The sequence below is a fragment of the Tenrec ecaudatus genome, chromosome 11 (assembly GCF_050624435.1).
Source record: "Tenrec ecaudatus isolate mTenEca1 chromosome 11, mTenEca1.hap1, whole genome shotgun sequence".
Taxonomy (NCBI): Eukaryota; Metazoa; Chordata; class Mammalia; order Afrosoricida; family Tenrecidae; genus Tenrec; species Tenrec ecaudatus.
In genome coordinates this window covers 62846004-62873370 of record NC_134540.1, presented here as the reverse complement: position 1 = coordinate 62873370, position 27367 = coordinate 62846004, and the positions used below count along the sequence as shown (strand labels likewise).

At 44.8% G+C, this 27367-nt stretch overlaps 1 protein-coding gene, 1 non-coding gene and 1 pseudogene across 2 annotated transcripts in view; all 3 read right to left on the bottom strand.

The window, feature by feature from the left end:
- DNAH6 (dynein axonemal heavy chain 6) overlaps window positions 1-27367 on the bottom strand; it is a 256202-nt gene that overhangs the window by 133658 nt on the left and 95177 nt on the right. The window contains exons 21-30 of the mRNA XM_075562653.1: window positions 27164-27344; window positions 18129-18225; window positions 14899-15118; window positions 13044-13208; window positions 12847-12960; window positions 10061-10186; window positions 9818-9973; window positions 9358-9519; window positions 7046-7183; window positions 5434-5601 (exon numbers count right to left, since the gene is read on the bottom strand). Of these exons, the coding sequence (XP_075418768.1) occupies window positions 5434-5601; window positions 7046-7183; window positions 9358-9519; window positions 9818-9973; window positions 10061-10186; window positions 12847-12960; window positions 13044-13208; window positions 14899-15118; window positions 18129-18225; window positions 27164-27344 (1527 nt within the window). The remainder of the gene's footprint in view (window positions 1-5433; window positions 5602-7045; window positions 7184-9357; window positions 9520-9817; window positions 9974-10060; window positions 10187-12846; window positions 12961-13043; window positions 13209-14898; window positions 15119-18128; window positions 18226-27163; window positions 27345-27367) is intronic.
- On the bottom strand, window positions 21352-21542 carry LOC142461848 (U2 spliceosomal RNA). Its single transcript, XR_012787028.1, has one exon. It is a non-coding gene; the product is annotated as a U2 spliceosomal RNA (small nuclear RNA).
- Window positions 22510-24352, bottom strand: LOC142461548 (eukaryotic translation initiation factor 3 subunit C pseudogene; annotated as a pseudogene).

The following is a 27367-nucleotide window of genomic DNA, read 5'->3' as shown; positions in this document are numbered from 1 at the left end:
ACCTTGCAGAGTAGTTCTGTTTTGTAACACATGGGGTTACATGAGTCAGAATCGACTTGATGACCACAGTTTTTTATTTTGCTTTGTTCCCTGACCTGTGAAGTTACTTTGCTTCTGACAAGTTTTTGTGTCTTTGGTTAAAGAAATTACACAATGCCTAGTGTTGTTCCAATTTAAGTATATGTGCTGCCGAAGCTTGCCCTGCGTGCTGTCTTTGATGATGGTGGTGGGCATGGACCTATCCTTAATCCATAGTCTACCAGAAGCACTGCAGTTGGCCTCAAAAGCCAGTCCGCAGTGATGCAGAGATGTCTTACTGGGGCCCATTTCATTTAGGGTTCTGTCACTCACTGCTAGTGAGCACAGCACTGTGCATGATTAAAAATAGTTTCTGCTCACAGACTCTGATTCAACCAACCTGTCATAGCAACAGGAAGAGTCCTTAGAAGACAGGATGTTCAAGTCCTTCTAATTCTTGAGTTCTGTAGCAACAGGACACACAGAGGATACGAACAGGGGATGGACTGGCTTCTAAGCCGGGTTTTCTCCCTACCAATTCTGGGACAATAAGCAAGTAGTCATTTATCTTCCCTGGTTGCACAGAAGGTCAAAGGTGATGACGGCATGTCATCCAACCCACTGGGCCCCCCGGGGGTTCTGGAGGACCGTGAGATGTGGTAGCGTGATACGAATGAAGGTTGTAATTGTTCTACTGATAGGATTTGGCAGGGTAGGATCTAGTCTTAAGCAATTGCTCTCCTTCACATGGAAAAATATTAAAAATTAGTTGTTATCAAAGGAGAATTAACTTCAGATGATCAAGTGTACACAGGCTGACAATAAATAAACAAAATTTTTAAAAACCGACTTGGGCTATTATTTCTTTTTAAGACAGTTTTATTGGCACATACTCCAAACATACCCCACACATTATGCAGTACAATAGTTTAATCAGGGCTATTGTTTTTTGGTTTTTTTTGGGGGGGGGCTATTGTTTTTCAACAAATTCATAGAGCTCCTTTTGTGAGTGATTCTGAGAAAGTCCATGTCCTCGGTCCATGAGATTAAGTGACCGACTTTTCAGGATCATTCTGGTTGTCCTCCCAGGACAGAGTTGTTCATTATTCTGGCGCCCGCGGATTATTTACTATTCTTCACCAACACCACCATCCAGAGGCACCAGCTCTCTAATCTCCATTGTATTCATTGTCCAGCTTTCCTATGCAGAGGAGGGGTTGAAAATCCCACTACGTGGACCAGGTACACCTTCGCTTCCAGAGTGACACCTTCACCTTTGACACTTTAAAGAAGTATTTTGCAGGTGATTTGCCATGCAACCTATTCTGTGGTTTCTAGACTGCTGCTTGCTGGGCATGGATTGTGAGGCCAAGTCAAATGGAATCCTTGATGGGTTTAATCTTTATTCCCCCCCCCCCATTTATCACGGTCTTACTGAGGGGTCCAATTGTGAGAATTCTGGTTTTTATGTTGAAGTGTAATCTACAGCGATTCACATTGTTAAGTCCTTCTTTGCTTTGAACAAGCAAAGTTGTACCATCTGTTTATCTCAGGTGTTGAGTCTTTCCCTAATCCTGATATCACATTCTTTTTCATGTAATCTAAGTTCTTTGGCTATTTGCTCAGCATACAGATTGAACAAATATGTTGAAAGGTTACAACTGACACACTCCTTTCCTGATTTTAAGCTACACAATAACCCCATTGTTCTGCCCTAATGATGGCCCTTTGGTATAAGTTCTATGTGAGCATAATCACTGTTCTGGAATTCTTATTCTTTGAAATGAGGTTCATAATGGTCAAAATCCACTTGACCAAGTGCCTTCACAGAATCAGCAAAACACAGGTAAACATCTTTCTGTTATTTTCTCCTTTCTGCCAAGACCCTTCTGACATCATGAGTGTTCTCCCTAGTGCTTTGTCTTCATCCGAATCTCTCTTTCAAACAGTGTTATTGGCGTATAATCCAAACATAATACAATTCAATAGTCAAACCCTATCAAGAAGGCCTGTACAATCGTCACCACAATTGGTTTTGTCATATTTTCTTCATTCTTGTGCTCATTGTTATTAGCTCCCCATTTCCTCCCAACTTCCCCTGCTATGCCCCCAAGAGAATATTAATCTAGTTACTGTCTCTATCGATTTACCTATCATGAGAGGAATATGGAAGAGTGACTGGATACAAGATTTTTTAAAAAGAGGCTATTGGTTTGCTACATACATCACACAAGACCATGGAAGAGGAGATCAAGAAGGCAGCACCCTTCACAATAGCGAAGAACAAACTGAAATATGTAGGGATCTATCTAACCAAAAAACCCCAAAGACTTGTTCAAGGAAAACTACAGAACTCTCCTACAGGAAACCAAAAGCAATTTCCACAAATAGATTTGCCTATCATGGGTTTCATTTGCAGAAAAATAAATAAAACAAGACAAAAAAATACTCAGCAACAAATTAACAAAGCAAAACAGATAAAAATCTAGATATAATACAAAACAGAAAATATTAAAAACTAGAACAAATTTAGAATTATAAGGGAGAGCAAATGACAGGCACTAAATTTTAACCTAACTGCATCTGCAATAATCCACTTTCCAATGCACTCTGCATGATAGCAAGTGTATCAGTCCAGGTGGACTAGAGAAAAAATCCAGAGATACTCATATGTGTGTAAGAGAGAGCTTTATATCAGAGAATAATTGTATATTGGGAAAACATCCCAACCCAGTCCAGATCAAGTCCATAAGTTCAATATTAACCCATATGTCCTACACTAGTCTATAAATTCCTCTTCAGACTCACATAGCACATGTATTGATGCCAAATTCAGGAAGATCACAGGCTGGTGGGTCAAAGGTCTTATGGATCCAGTGGTGGTGGAAGCATCTCAGCACTTCCAGGGTCTCTATGTGAGTGTGGCTCCTCAAAGCCACATGTGGCTCCATGTGCCTTATCAACAGGAAGCAGAAGCAGCAGCAGCAGAAGAAAAGTAGCTTCCAGAATTCTCATGAGAAGACCATGCCTACCAGGAGCCATCATCAGGCTGTCACCTGACTGACAGGAGAGACATTCACTCTTAATATCCTCAAGTTGACAGGAGATTTTGTACTACTAGAGCAAGGTTGTTCACCTTCTTGGTCTATGATCCAAAGAGAGTCATGAGAGGCTTAATCCACATGTATGCCTCTCATTTATTTATTTATTTAAACCCAAACAACTTTAAAACAGGTCAACAGGGAGCTCAAATGACAGGCTAGTACATTTTAACCTAAAAAGTCTGTCGGTATTTTCTTTCGACATTTCTTGTATCTCAATGCCGGAGAAAGACAGGCGTGCTACTCCTGCAAACAGTTACGGTCTCAGGGACTCACAGGGGCAGTTCTCCCCTGTGCCTCAGGGCTGCTACAGGATGGCAGTGAGTGTGCTTCTTGGTTTGGTGTCTTTCAGTGCTGGAGCACTGGTGGCGCAGTAGTGGCTGCGCACGGGGCTGCTTGGCAGGGGAAGGGGGCGGCAGTTTTACCCTGCCCTAAAGGGACAACTTGATGGTAGTGAGAGTTTTGAGTGTCTTTCCGTGTTTTCCTCATAAACTCAGTGTCACCGAGTCTATTCTGACTCATAATGACCCGATGGGTCAGGGCAGAACTGTTCCTGTGCGTTTCTGAGGCTACGATTTTTTTTTAAATGGCAGTAGAAAGCCTCAACTGTAGGCTTGACTCCCCCTGCCCCCACGATTTCAGTGTGAGAAAGGCCTAGCATGCTCTTTCCTTTGGTTTTTCCTACGTTACTATAATACTTTGTCTTTTACAGCCATCCTCTGAAACCCTCTCATCAATTCCTGTACTCCATCATTTCTTCCATTTGCTCCCTGTTCAAGAGCCAGTTTCACAGTGTTTTTTGACATCCTTTTTGGTCTTTACTCTGCCCCCACTCCTTTCCTTTTGAATGGTCTTTTGCTTTCTTCGTGTATGATGCTATTTATGTCGTCCTACAACTACTCTGGTCGTAGGTCTTTAGTATTCAATGTATCAAGTCTGTTCTTCAGATAGCCTCTAAAACCAGGTGGGATATGCTTAAGGTTGTACGTTGGCTCACATGGACTTGCTTAAATTTTCTTCAGCTTCAACTTGAGCTTGCATATAAGCAATTGATGATTTGGTCCATAGTTGGCCCTGGGCCTGGCACCAACTGATATTGAGCTTCTGCACTTGTCTCTTTCCACGGATGTAGTCAATCTGATTCCCGTGAATTCCATCCAGTGAGGTCTGTGTATATAGTTGCCAATTATCTTGTAAAAAATGCATTTGCAATGAGTACGGCGTTGGTCTTGCAAAATTCTACCGTGCAATCACCAGTGTGGCTCCATCACTGAGGCCATATTTACAACAGATGTTTCCTTTTTATTTCCAACTTCCTTATTCCAATCACTAGTAAGGATCAATGCACCTTAATTGCATATCTAGTCAACCTCTGACAGCATAAGTTGGTAAAATTTAAAATTTCTTTATCACTGGCATTTATGGTTGGTGTGTAAATAGGAACAATCGTTATTTCAACTGACTTTTCCTTGTAGCCATATGAATATCGTTTATCATTAATGGCGTTCAGAATAGACCTTGGCCTTTTTTGCGATGCACGTGATGCCATTCCTCTTTGCTTTGTTATTTCTGCAACAGTACACCTGGTGACTGTCTGAGTCCAAAAGACCAATGCCAGCCCATTTCAGCTCACCAACACTTAAGATACCAATCTTTATGCATTTCATTTTTGATAACTGCCAATTTTTCTAGATTCAAACTAGTATATTCCACATTCTGATGCTCAATCGATGGCTGCAGCTATTTCTTTCACTCCACGTTAGCAAATAAAGGTCCTTCCACAGCTAGTCTCCTTTGATGGGGCAGCCCTTTCTCATCCGATTTTGAGTGTCTTCCCACCCGAGAGACTCATCTCCTGGTACTATATCAGCCGATGCCCCGCTGCTAGCCACAGCTTTTCACTGGCCAGTCTTCTTGCAAGTCGATTGCCAGTTCTTCCTTCCGAGTCTGTCTTAGTTTGGAAGTATTGGAGAAATCTGTCCAAGCCGGGGGACCCTATTCATATTTGAAGTAACAGTGGCGTAGCTTTTAGCGTCACATCAAAACCCAAGCCACCCCATTATTAGAAAATGACCGGCAAGCGAATTAGGGATATTTCAGTGAAGAAAATAAAGAAGGAAAGCAAAAACAAAACAAGCAAAATCAAATATAGACTCAGACGTTCTTCGTGAAAATAGTCATCGCTACATTGAATCCAAACAATGATGTGAAACCTTACTCAAATGCTTTTATTAAAACACTTCCTACCATGATAACAAAATCAAATGTAACGAAAGAAGGTTAATTTTTTGCCGCTTTATAACGTGAAGCTCACCTCTGCAATCAAGGCGTAATTTGGCACCATCATTGCGAATGGTCTGAACAAGGCTTTCAGGTTATCTGGCAATTCGGTCCTGCCGGCATAGCCAGGGTTCATTGTGATAAAGGCGGCACACGTCATGATCAGCTTTATTTCTCGCCCTTCAAACATGAACCTGGAGAGCTGTTTCAATGGAAGAGAAAGTGTAAGTTAATACTTCTCCAGAATGATTTGCACACAAAATCCATATCGAGGTACAGTCAAGCGGAGAAGAATGAGTCCTATGTTTGCACAGCAGGTGCCATTTCTCCCGTGATTTAAATGCTTGTGCCTTCTCTGTTCTGGGCTACGTTTTCTCTGCTCTGTCTCCTTGCTCCTGCCGGCCTAGTACACTGACAACAAGCTTCTAAGCCTCCACTGTTTTTGCCAAGCTTTCTTAATTTAATTTAGACTGTATGGTCATTATACCTTTTTTATTCCTACTTTCTGGCTTTTCCCAAGGAATTCCAATTTGGTATTATTGCTTGGGTGTCGAGGAATACTGTCGCCACCTTTGGGACTACACTTTCCCTTTTATTCAACAGCAAATCCTATTGACCACCTGTACAGCTGAGGCGGGGCCCTGGGCGAGGCTCGAAGGAAGAGCACGGGGGAGACCCACTGCCGAGCCCTCCAGCAGCTCCCGGGCTTGCTCTTGTGGGATTGCCTGAGGCCTGGAACGCAGCAGCGCATCGTGGAAGTGTGCACAGCACCTGCAGAGAGCTGCAGAATGCTGAGATTTGAAGAATGAAAAGGGGAATTGTGGGTAAACAAGCAGCGACAGCTATTCTGGGCAAAGGAGGCAAGAACAAGAAGCAACACTGTGTTCACGGAATGGCCGGCGATTCACTTTGCTAATCACGAATGTGCACTTTCCTTGGACGTTCCAGGGAAAAGGATAGAAACGTGAGACAGAATGGAAATGGTTCTGCAAGCCAGGCTAGGGATTTGAGATTTTTTTTTGACACATAGAAGGGTAAAGCTGAGAAATATTTTCAGCCAAAGGATTAGATCACTCTGGCAGTGTAGAGATCAGACAAACTGTGGACAGACCGACCAGTATTGGCTTTTGTGTGTTTGTGTGCAAACCTGACAATAAAAATATTTACCCAGTACTCAGCAGCGCTTTCACACGAGGACAGCCTCTGTCTAGTTTAGTCTGGGAACACTGCTGACACCTGTTTGACAACAGGGCAGCGCACTCCCCACTGACACACAGATGGTGGCTGCCATGAGGTGTGTCACCAGGCAGTGAATTCGGTTCTCCTGTACGGAAGATGGGAATTCTACCACCGAGTCAAAATGCACTCCTGAAATTTAATTCCCCAAACAGAACTCACTGCCATCATGTCCATTCTGACCCATAGCAACCAACTAGGAGGTCAAGGTGGAAGTGGCCCCATGCGTTCCCATGACAATAACTCTTTGTGGGAGTAGAAAGCCTCATCTTACTCCTGAGGAGTGGCTGGTGGTTTCAAATTGCCAACCTTGTGGTGAGTAGCCCAAGGCATGACCACTATGTCACCAGGACTCTGTCAGTTAACTGCAAACATTAAAAAAGGCATCCTCCAGAGAACATGCACCTTACCTTTGCAGCTTTGGCATTTCTAATGGTGATAAGTTGCTGGGCGATGACTGACAAAACTTCTATGTCAATTCGGTTGAATTCATCAAAGCAGCACCAGGCCCCTGACTGTGCCAACCCACTGAAGAAGCGCCCCATCATCTGAAATCAAAATCACGCTGTTCAACTTGGGACTGACTGCATATTACAATTTCTTCAGAACTCAAGTTTTACGCTGACATGTTAAAATGAGAAAAGAGATAAGATCTGCAAATAAGTATTATGTGAACACTGTGGGCTATGTCAGAAGTCAGCCTCTTTCTACAAAAGGAAATATATTCATCTTTCTTAAAAAAATGAGTTGGCCCTCATTTCATTTTTAAATAGAGTGACAGCCTCAACACTTTCCCTTCTTTTCCATAACCTCCCCTGACCTCTGCAAATACTTGATAGCTCTCAAACGTATAACAGATAAACTTAAAGACGTGAAGCTTGAGGATTTTACTAGTGAAAAGCTTCATTGCCTTGACAAGGCAGTATAAGTGGCAGAACACACACTGGAACTACTAAGAAGAAGTGTCACTTTACCATTTAAGACTGCTGTTGTTGGGTGCCATGGAGTCCGTTCTGAATCACAGTGACCTCACTTACAACAGAACGCAACACCATCCAGTCCCAGGCCGTTCTCCGCAAACACTGTCATGCTTGCGTCCACTATCGCGGTCCCTGTGCCAACCCACCTCATCAGAGATTTTCCTCTCCTTCACCAACCCTCCACTCAACCCACTCTTCTTTTCTAGAGACTATTCCTCCATGATGACAAGTCCAACGTGTGTGTGTGTGTGTGTGTGAGACCACCCTTGCTTCCATGACGCACTCTGACTTTTTCCAAGACGAGGGTTGTTCATTCTTCTGGCAGGCTGCCATTTATTTAAAATCCACTGTCAATATCACAACCCAAAGGTATCAGCTGGACCAACAGGTCACAGGATAAAGAAAGAAAGGATTGAAGCTGCCAAGGCCTTCAGCTCACTTGGGTTCATAATCAATGCTCAAGGAAACAAAGTCAAGGATCAAATGACCATTGCATCGGGTACATCTGCTGCACAAGACCTCTTAAAAACGCTGAGAAGCGTGTTACTTTGAGGACTAAAGTGAGCCTGACCTGAGCCATGGAATTGCAATTGCCTCATATGCACGTGAACGTTTTACACAGAGTCAGGAAGACTGAAGAAGGATGGAGGCATTTAAATCATGGTGCGGGTGAAGAATATTGAAAGTGCCATGGACGGCATAGGAGCAAACAAATCTGTCCTGGAAGAAGTACAGCTAGAGGTTCCTTAGAGGCCACGGTGATGAACTTAGTCTCATGTACCTTGCTTATGTTGGCAGGAGATACTAGTGCCCGAGAAGGACATTATGCTTGGTAAAGCTGAGGGAGGGACAGTGAAAGGAGGAACACCCTCAACAAGATGGACTGACACAGTGGCGGCAGCAACGGGCACAGGACCGGGCAGTGTTTTGTTCTGTTGTACTCAGGGTTGCTATGAATCAGAATGGACTCAGTGACTCTGTGGTAGTTACATGTCAACTTGAAGATACACAGGGATGGAGCATAGCCTGTCAATCAGGTCACACACAGCCTGATGGTGCCTCCTTGTGGGTGTGGCATTCTCATAAGGAGGGCCCTGAGAACCTTCACTTTCCAGACACCTGGAGAAGCGTCCACTGCCAATGGATCCATGGCACTTTGCACCCACCAGACTGTGAGATTCCTGCATTCTGCATGCTTGCATGTGGCTTCATGAGTCCGAAGAAGGACTTATGGACTAGTTCCAGACTTAAGGACTTGAGTTGGACTGAGCTGTGATATTGGCTTGATATATAATTACTTCTTGATATAAAGCTCTTTCTTACACATATGTGTCACTGGATTGTTTCTCTAGTCCACCCAGCCTAACACAAGCACTGTAGAACAACAACAACAACAATCTTTTCTGATAGTGCTACGGGTTATGTGTGGGGGTACTAACTGCAAGAACAGTGACTCACACTGGTTCGAACCCCACAGCCACTCTGCAGGAGAAAGATGAGGCCGTCTATTCCTGTAAAGACCTGTAGTCTCAGAAACCTAAAGAAGCCATTCTACTCTGCCTCATAGGCCACCATGAGTCAGAATAAACTCCAAGGCAGTGGGGTTGGGTTTGGATTACTCTTTTCTCTGACTCTTAAAAAGACACCCAGAGTAGCTGCCGTTAGCACATCCTGTCCTTCTGTTACGTTCTTCCGCAGACAGAGGACACACAAACCAGAGTGTTCAGCTGCGGGGCCTGTACCTTATAGTCCAAGCCGTCGGAACAGTTAAAGACCACGCACTGGATGGCGAGCGCTTTGGCTAGGTCCTTGGTGGTCTCTGTTTTTCCAGTGCCAGCAGGTCCAGCTGGGGCACCCCCCAGGTCGAGTTGCAAAGCCCCCATGAGGCAGAGGTAGCAACGATCCTGAAGAAATCGATAAGTTGCCGTTATGGAAGGGAATCGACTCTAGCCAGAGCTTCCCGGGGGTTCCTTTCGGTGGGAGTGGGGGGAGGGGCCATTGCTTTCCACAAAAGACTCCCCAGAAGCTGGAAGATATGCAAAGACCCACACACACGTGGTCAAATAACGGCACTCCTTGCTTCAGGAAGGTGGATTCACGGCCCATCTGATCATGAGTTGATGGGAAGGAAGACTTCTGCTGACGGATTTTGGTAGAGGAGCGTCTGTACGCCCCCATGAACCAAAGGGCACAGCAGCTTACCGTGAGCGGAGTAATGACTAGTCGTGGGCATGCACCTAAGTATTCATAGCCGTAAGTGTACTGTGAGAGGGCCATCCGAGCCACACAATTGTCCAGGTCTATGTCCCAGTAATAGCGCAGCTGCCTCTGCCAGTCAAAGGAGTCTACTCCAGAGATCTGCACACACGACGGCAATGGTACACTTGTTAAACGGGTAACTGCAGTCAGAAGGAGCATTGGCTTTTCTTTAAAAGAAACATTTACCTGCATCGTCACAAGCTCGGAGACAATGTCTCTTGCATGGACATCAATAGTAATTAAGGCAGTTATGATATTTCTGTGTAATTTAGGAAGATTACCACGAACCAATGCAGCCAGGGCATTTAATCTCTACAAAAGAGGAAGAAGAAGAAAGACCATCATTTTTTTACACACCATGCATATATATTTTAAACATACATACATACATATTCGCTACAAAAGTTGGAGTAGAAAAATGCGTTGCTATTGCGCCTGCTCCAACAACCAGGGACCCTATGGGACAGAGTATAAGCGCCCCTTAGACTGTGAACCTTTACGGATGCAGACAGCCTCATCTTGTTCTGGTGCATGGTTTGAACTGTAGACCTGCAATTACCAGTGCCCCTTAAATTTGGAGTCGATACCTGCTGAAACCATCTCCATGGAAGAATGTCTAGTTCTATGACTAACTATGGTAAAAATCTACATGATTTAATTCCCCAAACACCTCTGTGGTGTGCGTACTTTCATTCCCACAGGTTAACACAGTAGGAAACAGACGGAAAGCGAGGGACAGCAACTGCATGGCAGCCACGCAGATACAGAGTGTCAGAAATAGAGCGAGCATACATGCTTGTCTTCAGGGAAGTCCACACTCCTGAGCGTTATGTGCTGATGCTTCTGGAGGCTGCTGGCCACAAGGTCAGCAGTTGGAATCAAGCAATGACTCCACGGAGAAACAAACGACTTTCTACTCCCACAACATTACCTTCTCAGAAACCCTCATATCCTGGACTTGATGGCAGCGAGCGAGCGAGTGAGTGACTTTCCACTCCCACCTACAGTTACCATCTCAGAACCCACCCACAGTCCTCATCTCCTGGACTTGATGGCAGCAAGTGAGTGAGTGCATGAGAGAGGGAGTGAGTGAGTGTGAGTGAGAGAGAGTGTGAGTGAAAGAGCCAGTGAGTGTAAGAGCCAGTGAGTATGAGTGATAGAGTGAGTGAGAGATTGAGTGTGAGAGTGAGTGAGTGAGTCAGTGAGAGGGTGAGTGTGAGTGAGTGAGTGAGAGAGTGAGTGAGTGAGTAAGAGAGTAAGTGAGAGAGTAAATGAGTGAGTGAGTGAATGAGAGTGAGTGAGTGAGAGAGAGGGTGAGTGAAAGTGAGTGAGTGAGTGAGAGTGAGTGAGTGAGAGAGTGAGTGAGAGTGAGTCAGTGAGAGGGTGAGTGAGTGAGAGAGTAAATGAGTGAGTGAGTGAGAGAGTGAGTGAGTGAGAGAGTGAGTGAGAGTGAGTCAGTGAGAGGGTGAGTGAGTGAGTGAGAGAGTGAGTGAGTGAGTGAGAGAGTGAGTGAGTGAGAGTGAGTGAGTGAGTGAGTGAGAGAGTGAGTGAGAGAGTAAATGAGTGAGTGAGAGAGTGAGTGAGAGTGAGTCAGTGAGAGGGTGAGTGAGTGACTGAGAGAGTGAGTGAGAGAGTAAATGAGTGAGTGAGTGAGTGAGTGAGTGAGTGAGAGAGTGAGTGAGTGAGAGAGTGAGTGAGAGAGTGAGTGAGAGTGAGTGAGTGAGAGGGTGAGTGAGTAAGAGTGAGTAAGTGAGAGTGAGTGAGTGAGAGAGTGAGTGAGTGAGTCAGTGAGAGGGTGAGTGAGTGAGAGTGAGTGAGTGAGTGAGTGAGAGAGTAAATGAGTGAGTGAGTGAGTGAGAGAGTGAGTGAGAGAGTGAGTGAGAGTGAGTCAGTGAGAGGATGAGTGAGAGTGAGTGAGAGAGTGAGTGAGTGAGTGAGTGAGAGAGTGAGAGAGTTAGTGAGTGAGAGTGAGTGAGTGAGTGAGAGTGAGTGAGTGAGAGAGTGAGTAAGAGGGTAAGTGAGAGAGGGTGAGTGAGAGACGGGGTGAGTGAGTGAGTTTGTGAGAGAGTGAGTCCTCATTTTCAGGGGTTGTTTCCCACCCACATTCAGGACACCCGGGTGTGTTAGCTAAGGCAATGCTGGGTTAAATGAAGATATTTCTAGAGCTTTTGCGTCTGCTTTTCACCTGCATGGCTAATGTTCCGGGCAGTGCTGACCGGGGCTCACTTGCTTTAAACGGGCAGCGGCTCTGTCTTTAGGAGCTTTTGTCTCCTTCCTCAAGCCCTCTGAGCTGACATCCAATCTGGACTCAAAGAAGAGTCTTGTCTTATTACAAGGACGGTGTTTTCTCCTTTCTTTTGGAGAATGATCTTCGACAAAGGCAATATTGCTTGAAAGTAGCATTGAATTTGGAGTTAAAAGTTAGGCCCCATTGTAAAATAGCATTTCCCAGACAGACCCGGAATGGTATTTACATTCATCCAGTTGTGTGTGTGAGTGTGTGTGTGTGTTGACTGACAGCTGCCGGAGAATTCCATAACATTGCAGACAAGCGTAGCCTGCCTCAGAGAGAGTGCCAACCCGGGGGTTTACGCAGGATAGAATTTCATCTCAGGGTGGAATTTCAGAGGAAATCTCCAGGACCTAGCTAACACAATTGCCTCCCTACAAAGTGCAAACAATTATAACCGGATCCTTCCTCTTGAATCATTTTCCTCCGATTGTATACTATATTAATACTCCTAGTTCATGCGCTTGTACGTGTGTATAACACAAACACTGACTGTTGCTAAGAAAACTTGAACCAAAGTGGTTTCAGTGTATTGGTCCCATGAGAACATTAGATTTCCATACATAAAGGAAATGTGCACGACTGTGCCAATACAGACCTCAAAGACCACCCGCACCGCATTATGCGAACACACTGTTATGCTGCTAACAACAACAACAACAATAACAACAACAAACCTCACCTCAAAGTTTACTTTTTCAAAAGCTTCCAGGGCTTCTTGGCAATTGCCGCCTTCTGTCTCCAAACACTCGGTCAGATCTCGACACCACATGATTTGAGAAATCGTCAGGATTACCTGCGTGGAAACATGTCCGGTGAGTGTGTGATGCAGCTTACTAGCGGATGATTCAAAGGCGGGATCGTAACCGGGGCAAATACCTGAGAAGGGTGGCCAGCTATCACCCACTCCGTCCTCAGTCGCAACTGATAGTCAGCAATGGCACCTTTGCACAGGCGCCGCAAAGACGAGAACATGGCCTCTTCCACTTTGCCAAGCCATTCCTCCACGTTGCCTCTGGCCTTGAGTCCTTTCCCCAAGCCCACCTAGGAGGCAGTCAGGACAATAAGACAGCTAGCTACAGAGTCGCTATGGGTCAGAATTGACTTGATGGCGGGGCGTTTGGATGTTGCCTTTGGACGGGGCAGGTAGGCTGTTTGGCCTCTGTGCTTCTGTGACACGATTCTTAGCTATATGAACACTTATAGTAGGAATTGGTAGTTGTATGCTCCCAGGGTCACTATGAGGCGTCTGCTGGTACTGAGCAGTCAGCATTGGGCTGCGACTCACAGGGTCTATGGTTCAAACCTTCTCATTTCTCAGATTGTCAGTCACCGCATTGGCCTGCTTGTCCTCGACTCCAGCTGTTCTTTCCTACTGCCCCTTTAAACCTCATGTCTCCCTCGGGCTCTAGTCTCGGTCCTGTCCTTTCTCCTGAGCCAGGGGTGAGCACGTTCTTCTGCAAGAGGGTCAGTTCAGAACCAATAAAATACAGGCTCCTGTCACACACACACACACACACACACACACACACATACACCCCACTATGCATTGCCTGGACTAGAATTCTCGGCGTTTCCTTGCTTAGGAGATATTTGCTCTGTGGTCAGTTGTGCTGTTCCCAGGATATGCTGCCATTGCTGGTGGTAACTCACACCTGGTCAGCGCATAGTGTCAAATACTTTCTGTTTATTACCAACTGGGCATCCTCCTAGCTCATTGCGTGTTGTTATTAATTCCTATTTAATAGATGGGGTCACAAGGTGGTCCAGGACTTACTCCCAGGTGGTATAGCAGTGCCGTTAGCGTTCCACCCTGTGCCTCTGCGTTGAGAAGGTGGGATTCCTGCTTTCTCTGCTCTGTCCCTAAGCACGGAGCTCGTGCCTGTACCGCTGCGTTCACTGCGGTGCGTTTGTGTGGGAAACGGAGGGCTGGGAAGAGGGTGTATGCGGACAAATTCTTTATTCTCATATTTAAGAAGCCTGGGAAGCCAGGGTTCTGGGTTCAGGGAGGCCTTCACACTTGTGAGTTAGAGATGGGTCCTAACCACATTCTCATGATTAAGATTAGTCCCCACCACATCCTCCCTAAGAGTGCTACCTTAAAGTCACCTCCTACAAGGACATGGCGGATTTGTAATCTGGCCAGCAGTTTTGTCTATAGGAGCAGGCATGTTGCTATTTCTTTCCTAGCTCAGGAGACATTCACTCCCCTCCCCTGGTCCCAGCACTGGTGCTAGGTTACTCCTCCAGGAACTCAGGAACTTCTAAAGTTAGGGTACAGCCCACTTTGTTATGTATGTGGTTACCTGTAATTAGGGAGCTTACATGCCCCGAGACTATATAAGTTAATGTAAAGGACATATTTGTTCTCTCTCCTGCCTGGACCTGGTTCTTGACACCAGGAGGTGAGCGCCCCAATGCTTCTGCCTGTCTCTGAATTTCTTCCCTTCAATTACACAACTGTCCCATAGGACCCATCCGCGTGTGGAGCTGGACCTCACACTTTTGAGCTGGTTGCTGACAGTTTCCCCACTAGACTATAGCTCTTTCTGGCCAAGCATTTCACCTTGGTTATTTCTGAAACCCCCATGGCGGCAGCAGCAGACCAGCTGGCACATCGCAGCACTTGATCGGTGTTTACAAGGAGAATGGGTAAACCTCTGCTCTCAACACCCAAGAGAAACAAACTTTTATCCACAAAGAATTATAAACAAACAACAAAAAGACCTCTTACCCTTTCTCCTTCTGGAGAGAGCATAGCTAAAATATCATTAGTAAAAACTCGTTCTGGCTCTCCTTCGACACCAGGGATTTTCCCTTCCGCAGGAGGCATAAGAGCGAATTCGAGCTTGGAAATGGAGTCGAAGCATTTTCTCAGGTGTGGCTGCACAGCTTGGGGATTTCGTGTCTGAGCCAAAATCTCTAGAAGTTCATCATTTGACAAGAAGTAAAATCTGGATGAAAGAAAATACTGGGAGATATAACGTGAAGCTGAAGCAACGCCTTGGATAGACGAAATGTCAATCCCTTAGCCACACCCCTAGGTTCCCTGTTCCTCCCACGAAGTGGCCCTGGCATTCCGGGAAGACCACATGTCCCCAAACAAAAGTTCTCTGGTGATTAGTGACCATAGAGCGCAAACACTTAGAGACAAATGCTGGTACATAAAAGAAATATTTTTTTAGTAAAAAACTTAAGACAATGCTAGCTCTCGCTATTATAATGATTAATTGTAAAGTCTCACATGGCTTTAAGCTCTTAGATCGAAGCTATATTTATATTGTTTGTTTTCTCTAAAATATAGCCTGGTATCTCACACATATAAAATTTGTTGAGTAGGTGAATGGCTGGCTGGCCAGACAGTGAGCGGATCGCTACAGGAACCTGATTGGGTTCTGTGAAGGGGCAGTAGGTGACCCCCCGCCCTCCAGCACAACTGCATCCCTTGACGTCTATGTTACTAAACAAAAAGTCACAAAATACAATTTGGCCAACACACCATTTCAGGTTATATTAAGTTGTAACTCTTGTAGAAACAAAATGTTTTGTGTATGTGTAACATATACAAGATAGGAGTCCTGGTGGCACAGTGGTTTTGCAGTGTGAAACCACCCGCCACTCCTTGGAAGAAAGTGGAGGTTGGCGTACTCTTCCTGGAAAGAGCTACAGTTTCAGAAACCCACAGGGGCCGTCCTTCCCTCTTCTATAGGGTTGCTATGAGTTGGAAGCGATTCGAGAGCAACGAGTGACTCCGGTAGAGATATACAGCTTTGGAAACCCAGTTGGGCAGTTTTGTTCTATGAGCTCACTGGACGGCCACGTGATTGAGCTTTCTGGTTTATTTTTCAAATCTATGAGACCAATGAAGGAAACCATGAATACTATTTTGCTATAGATTAGTGGTTGTCGAAATATGGCTCACAAACGCAGTCCAGCCTGCTAACTGATTTGATAGATTGTTTTGCTGCAGGAAAGCTCCATTGCTTACAGACGGTCTGTGGCATCTTTCCTGCTGAAGCAGAATTGAGGCGTTGCAGAAGAAACCATGTGGCTTGCAAGGCCTAAAATAACCACTAACTGGTCCTTTATTAGAAAAGAAAATCCAACCCTTGGTCTAGCTAACTGAGCATATTATTTTAAATACCAATCACCATAAAAATAGGGATTGGATTTAATCACTCTAAAGGAATTTGGTTCATTATCTGGCTATTGTAATTCATTTTAGAATGGTTAATGAGGGCTCCAAGATTTAAGATAGTGGCTCATTAACAACAACAACACAAGAAAACTGCATCCAATCAGTAGGCATTTTGTTTTCACTGCCGCCCACATCCCTCTTTCATCTTTCAAAGGAAAAGTGTACAAACCAGTAGTTCTAAGTACCCTAGACGACTGATTGGCCACTAGATCCCTGCATCAGGGAAAGCTAGGCGGACGCTTCTCAGGTGCCTGTGCAGTAAGGCTTTTGGTGAGATTCTGCTCCTGAGAGGCTCCAGAAGGTGGCGAAGGCCCGGTTTTCCTAGGATGGCTGGGGTCCATCACAAGGCCCTGGTGGACTGACGAGGGAGGCTTCAGGGGTCCTGCTGTGAATCACTGGTCATGGTCAAGGCAGCTGAGTCTCGGGGGAGCTTCCTGAGACCTCTGCCTGCACTTCCAGGTTTCCTTAAAGTGGCCCTCCAGTCCGTATACTGCTCACACTCAACTACATTTATGGATATTGTATTTCTTGGGCACACGTATGTTTGTTAGCCAAGTAGCCAAGATAAGAATCTAGCCGGGGCTGCCTCAGTGGCTGTCCCAAGAGAGATCCTAGCAGCTATTCCCTTGACAGCGAATGAGAAAAAGCCAGGAAAGGGGAATCCTTTTGTGAATGCTCTCCAGCGTACAGCCTGGTATGCCCCAGTGACTACAGTTAGGGACTCTGGCAGCCATTGAGCAGTCATACTAGGTTGTTGCTATGGTTAATTGCTGTAGTCAATTCCAATTCATGGGGACACATCAGGTGCAGAGTAGAACTTCTCCATAGGGTTTCCGAAGCAGGCCACCAGGTCTGTCTTCTGAGGCCTCTCTGAGTCGGTTTCAATCTACAACCTTTTGGCTAGTAGTGGAGCACTTAATTATATGTACCCGTCAGAGTGCTCGGTCCTACAAACAAAAAATCCAAACGCATTCCCTTCAAGTAAATTCTGACGCTTACAGCACAGAGTAGAACTGCCTCTGGGTTTCTGAGGCTGTAAATATTTAAGGGAATTGAAAGTCTCATTTTTCTCCCTCAGAGAAGCTAGTGTTTCGAGCTGCTGATCTTGTGGTTAGCAGCCCAACACAGAACAAACTATGCCACCAGGACTCCTGTAGTACACTACAGAATAGTCAGCCTATAACCACCCATAATGATATGTCATTGGCTTATCTTCACTATTTCCCAGCTGTTACCCAGGAGCTTCCTTAGAGTAGGAATCTGGACTTTTCTTCAGCACCGAACCCTAACATTTGGTAGGTTTTTGGAGAGCATGAATGAACAGATAAGTAAGTAATTTCATTTGGAATTGGCAACATGGGGAAACTACAATGACTTCTGAGTCAACCTTGGCAATGGTACCCGTAGGCCACACATGAAAGAAAACGGAAAGGATCAGATCTCTTTCATTTTTCACATACAGATCTGTGGCCTTATGCCCACATGGGGGCACACACATGCATACCTATCTCCACGGTGAAACAACGCTGTGATCAAGAATCCTTCTAGCCTTCACAAACAATGTTGACCTTGAGACTTCAGGGTTCCCAATCAAGAAACGACCGGAGTCTCCATGAGCACCCGTTTTTCTTGCTTCCCTTTCTGGTTTCCTGATGTTGTGAGGTCATGGACTGCTTTGTTTTGCTTGTATCCTTTTATATTAATGGATCGTGAGTCTTAACTACTAAAAAAAGTCTTAGGCAATTTATTGATATTTAGAGACTTACCTTGGAAAGATAACTCTTTTAGATTCTAAATAGGCTTCTAGACACTTCTGGATTTGGTCAAGCAGTGCATTATTGTTTTGAAAAGTCTCCAGAAGCCCTGTTCATTGAGGAAGAATATGTATGAGAAGTATGTTAAAAACCAAAATGTGATTCCAATGCGATATTGGTATTTCTAGACTTTTGGTTTCATTTGCCGAAAGCATGGTTTAACTACTTAAACTTTGGGAGCTTGCCTAAACATATCCACTGTTGTTGTTGTTAGCTGCCCTCAAGTGGGTTCAGCTTCTCCCACGCCTGTTGACAGCAGAGCAAACAGGGCCGGTCCTGCACCCTCCTCACAGCTGTCACGGTTGAGCCCATTGCTGAGCCACTTGTGAGCGGATCGCAGTGTCAGTCCAACTCACTGAGAGCCTTCTTCTTTTTCCTTGCTCTTCTACTTTACCAAACAGGATGTCCTTCTGCAGGGACTGATCTCTCCTGATAACATGTTCAAAGCATGTCAGACGAAGTCCTGCCATCCTCCCCTAAAGGCTGTACTTAGTCAAAGACCGATTTACTCATTATTTTGGTTGTCTTTCAATATTCTTCTCCAGCACCCTAATTTAAGCGCATCCATTCTTTTTCTGCCTTCCTTATTCAATGCCAACTTTCACATGGATACGAGGCAATTGAAAACATCATTGTGTCACTTAGGCCAAGTTCAGTCCTCAAAAAGACATCTGTGCTCCTCAATGCTTTAAAGAGATCTTGTGTAGCAGATTTACCCAATGCAATGTTATTGTTCGCTGCTTCCATGAGTATTGATGGAGCAGCCAAGCAAGATGAAATTCTTGACCATTTAAATCTTTTCTCTGTTTATCCTGATGTTTTATCCTATGATCCAGTTGTGTGGATTTTGGTTTTCTTTACATTGAATTGTAATCTATATTAAAAGATGTAATTATTGATCTTCAGCAGCAAGTGCTTCCAAGCTCTTCTCGCTGTGGCCAAGCAAAGCTGTGTCATCTGCACGTCAAAGGTTGTTAACAAGCCTTTCCCATATTCTGATGCTGTTTTCGTCCTCATCTAGTCCAGCTTTTTGGATTACTTGCTTAGCATACACATTGCATAAGAACGGTGAGAGGACCCAACCCCGTCGCACACCTTTCCTGATTTTAATCCAGGCAGTATTCCCTTGTTCTGTTGGTACAACTGCTTCTTGATCCATATACAAATTCCGAATGAGCACAACATAGTGCTCTGGGATGCCCATTCTGCTCAAGGCTCTCCATAGTTTGCTATGATCCACACAGCTCAATGACTTCACCTAGTCAATATTTTTCTGGTATTCTATAGTTTCAGCCCAGATCCATCTGATGTCAGCACTGATATTCTTTGTTGCATGTTCTTTTCCGAGTCTGGCTTGACTTTTTGGCGGCTCCTTGTTGATGTACTCCTGCAACAGTAGTTGAAGGATCTTCAGCAAAATTTTACTTGCATGTGATATTAATGCTATTGTTAAATTCTATTGGGTCACTTTTATTTGGAATGAGTAAAAATATGGATCTATTCCAGTTGGTTGGCCAGGTAAATGTCTTCAAAGTTCTTGGCATAGATGAGTAAGTGCTTCCAGTGCTTCAACAGCATGTCAAAGCATTTTCAATGATATTCCGTCAATTCCTGGGGCCTTGTTTTGGCGAATGCATTCAGTGCCACTTCCTTCAGCACCACTGAGTCTCAATCAGATGCTACTTTTTGAACTGGTTGAATATCGACCAAGCCTTTTGGTACAGTGACTCTGTGTAGTCCTTCCATCTTACGTGGATGCTTCCTGCATCATTCAACGTTTTGCCCATAGAAACTTTCAATATTGAAATGAAGAGCTTGAATGTCTTCTTGGGTTCTTTTAGCTAAAATTGTGCTGAGTGTGTTGTTCTTTATTGCTTTTTTAACTCCAGGTCTTTGCACATTTCATTATCATGATGTACTTTGACTTCTAGAGCTGCCCCTTGAAATGTTCTGTTCAGCTCTTATATTTCATAATTTCTTCCATTTGCTTTAGCTGATCTACAATCAAGAACAAATTTCAGAGTCTCTTCTGACATCCACTTTAATCTTTTCTTTCTTTCCTGTATTTTTAATGACCATTTGTCTTCTTCGTGTATGATGTTCGTGATGTCATCCAAGAGCTCATCAGGTCTATTTTTCATTGGTGATTAATGAGTCAAATCTATTATTGATATGTTCTGAAAATTCCAGTGGGATGTAATCAAGGTAGTATTTTGGCTCTTGCGGATTTGTTTTAATTCTCTACAACTTCAACTTACAGAGGGGCAACTGATGGCCTGTTGCACAGGCAGCCCTGGCCTTGGTTTGACAGTTAATGTTACTCTTCTCTGTTGTCTCTTCCCATAGATGCCATCAATTTGATTTTTGTGCATTGTATCTGGAGAAGTCCACATATATAGTCACCATTTATGTTGTTGAAAGGGCATTTGAAATGAAGTAGTCATTGACCTTGTAAAATTCTATCATGGGATCTCCAAGTTTGTTTGCTTCTATCACCAAGGTCATGTTTTCCAATGGCTGTTCCTCCTTGTTCTAAGCTTTCACATTCCAATCACCCATAATTATCAAGGCACCTTGATTATGTTTGGGCAATTTAAGACTAGAAAAGTTGATAGAATTCTTCAAGCTAGTGATGAAGAAACCGATGAATGCTATCAACTTTAACTAAAGCTAGTGATGAAGACTTTCCATTTCTTCATCAATTGAAAATAGCTAGAGCTACTATTAAGAATATAAGCTAGTACTTTAAAATAATATTAACTTTAATATTATTTTTAAATAGTTTTATTGGGACATAATCCACATACCATTCAATAGTTCAGTCCTATCAAGAAGTGTACAATCACTACCACAATCAATTTCATAACATTTTCTTTCTTGTACTACTTGTTATTATCTCCCCATTTCTCCCCAAATTCCATTGCCCTACCCCCAAAGAAACAATCCACTTATAATCTCTATAGATTCAAATATGAATTTAATATCTACTACATATGAACAAGTATATTTGATTTGAGACACTTTTAGCTGGCGCCCTTACATTTTGTAGAGCTTGGAATGCAAAAATGGAAGTTAAATAGTTGACCCTCCAAACAGACAGTTCGTGAGCCCTACCCCATTCTCTGTCCCATCTTCCTCATGGGTCTTCTGTTTCTTTTTATTTATTTTTTATTTATTTTTGTGCACCGTTCCTGGAAGTACTGCAATACCAGGTCGGTGCGTGGAGTGGATGGAGCAAGCTCCTATTCCAACTCCCTGCTCCAAAAATCCATTTAATATATTGTCCTTGGACAGAGGACGTATCAGATATTAAACTGATAAGAACAGATACTACACTTGATCTTAGCCAAAAGGCCAAGAAGTGATAGGTCTTCTGTTTCTTCTGTCATCTTTAGATGCCATGATTATGGCAATAGGAGCCTCATGCCTCAACTACAGCTCCTTGATGAGAAAGATCCATGTACCAGTGAACTTTGTAGCTTGGGTGCCTATCGCAGTGCCTCGATTCCCTGCCTATCCAAGAATCAAATCCAAGTCTCTACCGCAGCTTCCCAGCCTGCATGTGACCGCATCCCATCCCATCCCAAGCCACCATGTACACACACCTGTATGGCCTCATCTCCTAAATATCTTTAAGTGAGCACTTCACCCCCCTCTAGACTGGTTCTTTGCTGGCAGGCACGCTCTCACTTCAGAGTCCTTCTCTGGGTCGGTCCTTCTACTCTAAGCCTCCTCCCGTGGGATATGCAAATATGTTTACCTCTCTCATTCATTAAGATTCATGCTCAAATGTCTCTTTATCAAAGCAAACAAACAAAAATCCCATCGCACACACAAATACCCTTCACATATGGCAACTCCTAGCCACTCCCCTTTATCTGACAGTGTTTTTCTTTATAGCCCATCCTCATATGAAATTATATACAGGTCTGCATTGTTTTTGTTTTTTTCAACTCTCAGTGGACTTTAACAACTGGGTATGATTTAGGACTTAAACACTGAGTGGTCTGGGCACAGAGATACAACTGGTGGGATTAGTAGGCTGTTGGAGACTGCTGCTGGTGGTAGCCACTACGTTGCATGTAGCCCTCACTTTAGCGGTAACCATCCTGATCTCAGACGTAGCCACCATAGGTACCCTGCTTGTGGGCAAACACTTGCTCATTTTCTCAACCAGGGTGCCCAGTTTCTCAGCCAGCTGCAGTACCAGGTTCTGCTGGGCCGTGGCCTCCGTGCGGTGCATCACAAACTGTCTGTGTTGGCTGGTCCAGGGAGGCCATCAGCTCCTCATTAATGATCATCTTGCTGATGAAGCTGTGTAGAGGGGGGCCAGTCAGCTCAAACATGTCAGAGTCTCCATACTGATGGAGTCGTAGACACTGCTGTAGGTGAAGAGGTAGGTCCGAAGAGGCTCCTCCTGGATTTTCCTAACCAGCATGGTGTGGTTCGACAGGGTCTGCACTGGTGGGTCCACATGCTGGCGGTTGTCTTGAAGGTGCCTCAGGAGCATGAGGTCATGGGCCTGGTGCCAATGGGAGTGCAGAGCGTGGATCTGGGAAGTCTTTGGCGTGGATGTACTTGCAGTCTCTCCATCGGCACAGCCATGTCGTCCCCTTCATTTTCTTCCTGGTCTTGCTCAGAATTCGAGGACCCCTTGGGGGCATAAGCTGCCGCTGGTGGGCCTTGTAATCAAGCTTGTCATAGGTGTGGAGGATGCGCTGCAGGTAGACACGGCAGTTCTCCTCTGTGGGGCCCTTCTCCTCCCGGGAGCACTGCACACGCTCGATGATGGCACACTCCTTCGCCTCATCTTTCGGATGCTCCAGTGTACTCTGGGGAGTGACGTTCAGTATTTTGCAATATCTTGGGAAATTCTTCATCCATTTTCTCCACAAGAGTTAGGATACAGCCACGGACTCGCAATGGCTGGTCAGTATTGCTCAGGTTCTCACTCTCTTCCAGAATGTTCTCTCCAACACAGATGTTGGGGTTTGCAAACAGGATGTCCACCAGCTCACTAATGCAGTCCAGGCACTTCTGCCACAATTCCGGCTTCATGTACGTGGCCAGGGTGGGGTTGTTGTCATAGAGAGAGGTGATGATATTGAACTTGATCTTCACAGCGACACCCTCCCCCAGGTTGTTTTCTGAAGCAATTCTGAGCCAGCAGCTGCAGCAACTCAATCTGTGCTGCAGGATCAGCGCCCTGCAGGATCTCATTCAGCGTCTTGATAACACGAGCATGGGAGATCTCAGTTCCCTTGGCAAATTTTGGCTTCTCCTTAACCAGGGGCACTCCACTCCGGACACGTTCCCACTCTCCACCTTCACTGTCCTCCTCCTCCTCATCCAAACGCTTAGATGTCTTATCATGCTGAGATTTCCATCCTCTTTCCTTTGTCCTCCCACTTCTTCTCAGCCGCCTTCTTGTCCTCCTCTGCATTGGGGTCTTTTTATGGAATCTTGAGGCTGGTGCAGACTGTTTTCCTTCTTCCTCCTCCGAGTCTGAGTCAGACGGTGTGGGACTGGGGTCCCCATCTTCATCATCTTCGGAATCTTCTGAGTCTTCATCTTCATCCTCCATGTTGGGAGGAACTTGTGACTGTCTGATTTCTTCTTCAGGAATGCTGCAGCACTCATTCCATCCTCATCCGAAGAGCCTTCTCAATCTCTGTTCTTCTCCGCATCTCCGTCTGCAGACTGTACAGGGTTCTGCTTGTAATTTGTGTTGTGGGATTCACAATCTCGGTTGTATTTGCGGATCCACTGGCACAGGGTGCTCAGGGCCTTGGCTTGTTCTTGGTCATCTTCTTCTTCCCTTCCTTGTCCTCCCAGCGCTCATTCAGGTAGTCCTCCAGGTAAGCCACGATCCAAATACAGAACCTGAGCGCTTCATCTTTGTCCACAGTGCTCCTGGTCTTTCTATTTGATTTTCCTAGAAGCTCAAATTCTTTCAGGCACTTGGTGAAACCTCAACTCTTCATGACATTCCGCATGGTCTGGATAAGATTGAGCAGCTCTTCTAGAAGGGCACTTCGGACAACCCTCTTCTTCATCATCACTGAGCAGTAGTGCCTGTTTGCCAATGCTTCCTCCAGAGGGTTTAGAGGCCGCTCCTCCCCAGACGCTGATGACTCCGGCTCGCTGTCGGAACCAGTGGTGAAAAAACGCGACATGGTGACCTGGCAGCTGAGGTTGCGAGCTACAGGCTGGAGTTGGATCCACATGGTTTTAGCTGAAATTCTGAGCACCAAATATGTTTGTGAACCATGTGAATTTGAATTTATGGCAAAAGTGTTGGATACAGAGTAGTAAATCCAACTGTCCCGTTGGATTTTCTTGGCTGTGATTGTTACAGAGGATATTGCCAAGTTTCTCCTGCAGAGCTGCTGGGTGGGGTTTGACTGTGCTCTCAAGCGTTACAGAGTAGAACACATACAGAAGGGTCCCTTGGCAGCGATCTGTAATGAAACCGATTGATAGGCCTTTCTTCTATGGCATAGCTGGCTAGGTTTGGACTGCCAACTTTTTGCTTAGTAGCTAAACATAAATCACTTGTGTCCCTCAGAGTTTGGTTAAGTCACTGGTAGAGGTGTTCAGTGCCATCGAATTGACTCTGACCCATAGAGACCCTATGCACGCGAGAATGAAACACTACACGGTCTGCGCCATCCTCACACTTGTTCCCTGTGCCTGAGCCTATTGACGTAGCCACTGTGTCCTGCTCATCTAGGACCTTCTCATTTTCTCGGTCTCTCCACTTTACCAGTGTAAGATGAAGTCTTGCCATCTCTGCATCTAAGGCGCACACTGGCCTTACTTCTTCCAAGACAGATAGGTTTGTTCTTTTAGCAGTCCACAGCACTTCTCCAGCACTGCAGTGCAAACACATGGATTCTTCTTCAGTCTTCCTTATTCAATGTCCCGTTTTCACATGCATATGCTGCCACGGAGAATGCCATGGCTTGGGTCAGGCGCACTTAGTTCTCCAAGTGACATTTTGCTCTTCAGTATGATAGAGAGGTCTTATACAGCAGATTTACCCAATGCAGTACATCTTTTGCTCCCTTGACTGCTGCCTCCATGAGCATTGATTGCAGATCCAAGACAAAATCCTTGACAATTTCAACCTTTTCTGCATTTATCATGATGTGAACTATTGGTCCTGTTGTGAGGCTTTTGGTCCTCCTTAGATTGAATTGTAATCCATATTGAAGGCCACAGTTCTTGAGCTTCATCAGCAAGTAAGAGTGGAATAACAATAACAGTAATAACAACAGCCCCTTCTTTGACAGGAGTAGCCATTGTCAGAAAACAGTGGAGCTACAACTACAAGATCCCCAGGGATGTAAAGTCTAGTCCAAAATCACATCTGGCAAAAAGGACATTCCGACGTGAAGGCCAGAGACAAGGGGTTGTTAACATGCAAGAGAGCAAACCATTCCTGTCTACAAACTTTTACTAAGTTAATGTTATAGCTTAAAAATTACATACATAAATATTTAGCAATATTTATCATGATGTCTATAATTGACTTCAAAATCATTCCGTACATAGATCTATCAAGGGGATTAAAAATGAAACGCAGAAAGTAAAGAGGGCAAATGCATTTGGAACTCTTCCCGGAAGCTTTACTGTACCGAGAGACAAAGACACTGCAGAGAGGGAGTTTATGAAAGGATTTAAAAAATGGATTTGGGGATATAACTCGGCCTTTTGATTGATAGGCTCATGGAAAGAATTCTAGAGAGAAGGAGACCGTGAAGAAGCAAGGGAGTGATTGCAGGAGCAAAGAGCTAGGGTGGAGTGAGAAAGGCTGGGATCCAGAACCTACATGGAGGAGTTGGCTCTGATAAAAGCAAGACTGGGTCTATCACTGATGACAGAAGGGGTCAAGGGACACGGAGGGGCAAAAATGCTAGAGAGTGCACAAAGTTAATTTTGGGAAGGTGGGGAGTTCCAATTTGTTTTCTGACTGACAAGGCAAGTTCCTGCTCTATAACGGAATGGCACCAGAAGATCAAGGAGAAAACGTGGTGTGAAATGGTCACCTTGGAAAGTTCAGCAAAGAGATCTAGACAAATAGAGTAAGAAGTCAGCGAGTGCTGCATTCCTTCCTGTGTGAGAGCTGGCATCAGGAGCCTAACGTGAGACATGCTAGGTGACACTGATGGTTAATGTGTTTGCTAACCCAATGAGTAGAGGTCTGACCACACACAGAGGCACCACAAATGAAAGGTCTGGTGGCCTCTGTCTCAAAAACCACCCATTGAGAACCCAGTGGGATCAGATTTACTCTGGGTGAGGCTGCCACTGTTTGTTTGGATGGGACTTCTCTCCACAAGAACCACCCTCTCAGGTGCAGATAAGGCATTTTAGATAATGGTTTCACCTAAAATTAAGGTGAAGGCAGGTAAAGATTATAGAAGAGATCTTTAAGAGATTTTGTAAGGGAGAATTTTACAAATGGATGGCAGACTCTCTTCTGGGTCAAGAGTGATGTGGGATCACCAGGAAGGTTCAGATGGACAGAGCCATGGTCTGAAGGTTTCTACGAAGTAACATGATTGCTTGCTTAGAGCGAGCGAGCTGGGGAGATGGCAAGTGGGACTCAAAGGGTAAACGCTTGACAAAGAATCTCCATCCACCTAATTTTTTTACTTGAGATTTATGAATTCATGGACAAGCAAACAAGAGTTGGGAAATCTGCTCCGGGGTAGTTCAGCAAATGCAGCCCAACTAGGGAATGTTTTCAAGATGAGAAAGATTCACTGCTTGACATTTCCTTTAGTCTTTGTATCAAGTGAAAAAGTCAAGATAAAATGGTAATAAAATGACCCCAATTGACTAAGATCCTGAAATCTATGCAAGACTATCCCCTGGCTGGTAAAGATACTTCTAGTAATCTACTCACGCTTTCCCTTGGAACTCCACGTGACCATATGGTGTACATTGATAGAAAAATAAACCCACAGTGTGTTTTATACCTGGTTGAGTAGCTGCTCGGAGAGCATTAGGCAGCCGGTTCACCTTCCTCATGATTTCTTTCCATGACTTATCCACCTGAAGGAACATCTTGGCCTCCGCTGGCAACTGCCTCTGGATATCAGGAGCATTGAAAATGCTTTCCAGGTAGAGCCAGTTTCTCTGACAGGTCAGCCACTCCTCCTAGGAGAAAGAGATGGACATTA